At 29.8% G+C, this 4061-nt stretch overlaps 1 protein-coding gene across 1 annotated transcript; it reads right to left on the bottom strand.

Moving 5' to 3' along the window:
- Positions 1–520: 520 nt before the first annotated feature.
- Positions 521–3639, bottom strand: LOC108482295 (RING-H2 finger protein ATL20-like). Its single transcript, XM_017785420.2, has 2 exons — positions 2887–3639; positions 521–1209 (listed from the first exon to the last, which is right to left on the bottom strand). The coding sequence occupies exons 1-2, from the start codon at positions 3527–3529 to the stop codon at positions 725–727; spliced, it is 1128 nt and encodes a 375-aa protein (XP_017640909.1). The 5' UTR covers positions 3530–3639; the 3' UTR covers positions 521–724.
- Between the last annotated feature and the right edge of the window lie 422 nt (positions 3640–4061).

The following is a 4061-nucleotide window of genomic DNA, read 5'->3' as shown; positions in this document are numbered from 1 at the left end:
TTTAGATTTTAATTACATGGTGATGTGCACTTTTTAATTGGCTTTGGCTTTTTTTTTTTTAACGGAATGTAATGGTAGGGGCCAACTTCAGTTATAGAAGAAAGTTTAGGTACTTAATTTGACAAAAAAATGTTTAGGTATCTAACTTAAACAAATGACATAGTTTAAGGGCCTCTTGTTGAATTAAGCCAAAAGATAATTGTGTAAAAATATTATATATCCTAATAAAATATCAAGGAACTTTACACATTCCACCCATGAAATTGGAATTTGAGAATAGAATTTGAGTCATATCTAATATTCCTCATTCAAATTTCAGAAATTTGGAAATTTTATTTTTATAAAAAGGAAAATAAAAATTTAATTTAAAATTTTAAAATCTTTTGCAAATGAATTCCTTGATTGAAATCCTTGTACCAAACATAAACTCCTTAACAATGATAGGAGTACAAACACATGATCAAGTATTTGTATTGGATAAAATTATTGATTTTATAGTTTCGACCTCAAAATTGGTTAATTTAATTATATAGATAAAACTATTCATATATTAAACGGAATAGTATGATGACTTAAACAATTTGGAGCCCAAAATGTACTTTTTTTCCTTTGCCTATCTAATAACCAAATCCATTAAAACACATTGTAATAACATCACAAAACTCACATCCTCAGGGTATATGTATTTATACACAGGAGCTCGTATATTTTTAATAAAATTTGTTCATGGTGATAATAGTGACGACGATGATGAAGAGCCAGAGGAAGATATAGATGGGGTAATCGGTGCCGATCCGCTGGGTGAATTACGACACAAAGGGCAAGAACCATTCATCTTTAGCCACTCATCTATGCAATCTGCATGAAAGTAATGGTTACACTCTGGTATAGTCCTTAATGTTTCCTTAGGCTGGTACTCTGATAAGCATATGGGGCAAGTGTTATTATTAGGCTTGGGAAGACGGCCACTGTCGCCAAGCTTAGTTTTAGGGTAGGATTCGATCGTTTGTCCGTCAAGTCCCGACATGACAATGGCCACCGATGGGGAAACTGATGTGGAAATTTCGATGTTGCGGAGGTTTCGTTGATGTCGCCTGTGTCTCATTCGGCTACCAGTGAATGCAACGAGCCCGAATAGGCATAAGAGTCCTGGGATTCCAGCTCCTATGATGATTCCATACTTGGCACCCCTTGGCAATCCTCCTCCGCCTGCAATGTGAAATCAATTTCAGTAGGAAAAAATAAAGGAAAAAAAAAGAGCATGATAATTTATTTCATCCTCCAATTTTATAAAAAAAATCATTTTAGCCTCTATTTAATTTTTCGCAGAGCCCTAAAATTTATATTTTTTTGTTAAATCACCTAAAATGGATGAAAAACTTAATGTTTGTTAACTTTGTTAAAGTTGTGGCAGTTCACGTGTATGTCACGTTAATAGTTTAATTAATTTTTTAAATTAAAAATATTTAAAAAGTATTTTTATATTTTTTAATAATTTTATTTTAAAAAGATTTAAAATTTAAATAATTAATTAATTGTTGACGTGCCATCGATATATATGTAATGTTAGCAAAATTAATAAACATTAATTTTTTATCTATTTTGAGGTGATTTGATAAGTAGCAAAAATTAAATAGAGTTAAAATAAAATTTTTCTTTTAAATTGTAGGCCAAATAAGTTTAAAATTTAAGTTTCAATCTCTCTGTATTAAAATATTGACCAAGCAACCATGACATTTTAACAACAGAATTAATAAGGAATTTTAATTATTTGAAAAGGATTTATTTTTACTCTTATAAAAGGAGACTATTATACATACATAGTAGTATTTGAGATTTAGATTAAATTTATTTTTTAAGTGAAATTTAAATAATATATTTAATAAAACTTAAGAATTGATTTCTTTTATTAAAGATTATTGCCAATAGCTTTTTTTTACTATTTAAATATTTTATTTAAATAATATATTAATTAAAATTATTATTTTTATTTCACTTAAAAATATAATTAATTTCACAAAAAATTAAGGGACGAGCTAGAAAACAAATGTACTTTTTGAGTGTCGGTGTCATAATTAAAAAATTACTATAGAGAGAAAAATAAAAGATTAAAAATTAGTTCTACAATAAATTTAACTGTTATATTATTATAAAACATTTAATAAAAAAAATCACAGAGCTAACTCTAAAAAGAATTCTAGCAAAACATAAGAGAAGAAAAAAAGAGGATATTTTATAATTTAAATAAGATTTTGCTTTCCTTTTATTTTTCCAAATTGGGTATATGTAATATGGTTTTGGAACCTAATTGATAATTAAATTGATTAAATTATTAATTTTTAATTAGACTGTAAATTAGGATTCAATTTAAATAATTTATTAAAATTATAAAAACAAAATTATATTTTAAAAACATAAAATTCGATTCAATTCTAATTCAATCAGTTTTTTTTTTTTTTATGTAAGGTAAACTAATCTTTCTCTTACTGTAGATCAATATACTAGCCTATTTCTAATTTAACCGGTCCTACCGACCCAACTATTCCGGTTCCAAATATTTAGAGGAAAAGAAAGGGTTTTTTTTAAACTAAAAATATTTACCAGTCCATTGGTCAACTTTAAATATATATATTCATCCCCTATTGAAACAGTGAGTTATTCTACCAATAGAAGACAACCCGGATGGCGTGGGAGCCTTCATACCACCCAGTTCATACCAGTTGACTCCATTAACGTTTTTTACTTTGATCCAAGTAAAATCAAGGATTCTAAAACGCTTTGTTTCAATCACTATTTAGAATTAAATTTCTTGACACAATTAATTTTATATCATTAAGGATGGAACACTAATCAAAGCTCTACTTAGTTTTTAATCCATTAACATACCTTGGCTTGGCAGATTAAAGCACCCAGTTTCCAGACTATTTCTATCAGTGAAGCCACAATCCCCTCGCCGTTCAACACACGATCTACAGTTCGGTTCATTCCAATCTAACCGGATTCCGTCCATAACAAACGGAATAGTGACCGCCTTTATAGCCTGACACGTTGACGGTAAACCCTCGGTGGCGGAAACCAAGACGGAATAATTCGAATCGCTAAGGCATGAAATCGGCCTTAACCCGTTTTGAGTTACGTCACTGGTGGAGCAATTGAAGAAGGTGACGGTATACCAGAATTCAGTACCGAAAGGAGTTCCCGATAAATTAAAATTCCCCAGCATCCGTTTCGGGAGACAGGAATCTGGGTCGTCAATCCATATCTGTTGTGCTTCGTAATCGATGTACCTGACGGAGAATTCGCCGGATTCCGGGAGTTTAAGTATCGGTTCTCCCGTCGCCCTGCTGCATGAAAGACCGAAACCGGGATAGCTGCAACTACCGTTTTGGTTGCCATTAGGGTTTCGCCCGAAAGGGAACTTCAGTTCGAGTTCGCTGCCGGGGCATGAAGTTGGACAACGTTGAGCAGTCGTTGGGTTATGAAGAAAGGTGGAGAAGAAGATGAAAGATAGATATATTAGGAGAGCCATTTTTCACTTTCCTTTCTTTTTCCCCCTCTTTTTGTAACGTTAAATACTTAACTTAGAGCGCTAGCCCTTTTTCGCTTGGTACAGGATTTCATTACCCTTTTTTACTCATATTTGCTACTTTAATTTTATAAATAAAAAAATCTTTTCATCATATTTATTTAATTTTTCATCTCTTTAATTTTGCCAACATAAGAAATTAATTTACTTGAAAAATTAAAATATATTTTTATATTTTAAAAATTAATTAATTGTTGGCATAATATCTACGTAGCAATGCACTTATATATTATGTCAACAAAGTTAATAAATATTAACTGTTCAATTCATTTTGGGTGATTTGATAAATAACGAAAGTTTAAGGACTAAAAAATAAAAATTAAATCTAGAAATAAAATAATTTTTAAAAAATTGAGAAGTGTAATAAGTCATCCTACTTTTTAAATTTTACAATTTTGAGGAATTTTTTCAATTGGTACATGTAAAATTATCATAAAAATATATTTATATCATTTTAAGTAGAATTTTGTAAAAT

The sequence above is a fragment of the Gossypium arboreum genome, chromosome 1 (assembly GCF_025698485.1).
Source record: "Gossypium arboreum isolate Shixiya-1 chromosome 1, ASM2569848v2, whole genome shotgun sequence".
Taxonomy (NCBI): domain Eukaryota; kingdom Viridiplantae; phylum Streptophyta; class Magnoliopsida; order Malvales; family Malvaceae; genus Gossypium; species Gossypium arboreum.
This window is presented reverse-complemented; position numbering and strand designations above follow the sequence as displayed.

Excerpts from the sequence above, each read along its gene's own strand:
- LOC108482295 (XM_017785420.2), bottom strand. The coding sequence starts at position 3,529 with ATGGCTCTCCTAATATATCTATCTTTCATCTTCTTCTCCACCTTTCTT. Across the intron at positions 1,210-2,886 it reads CTTTAATCTGCCAAGCCAAG|GCGGAGGAGGATTGCCAAGG; the intron begins GTATGTTAATGG and ends TTCACATTGCAG.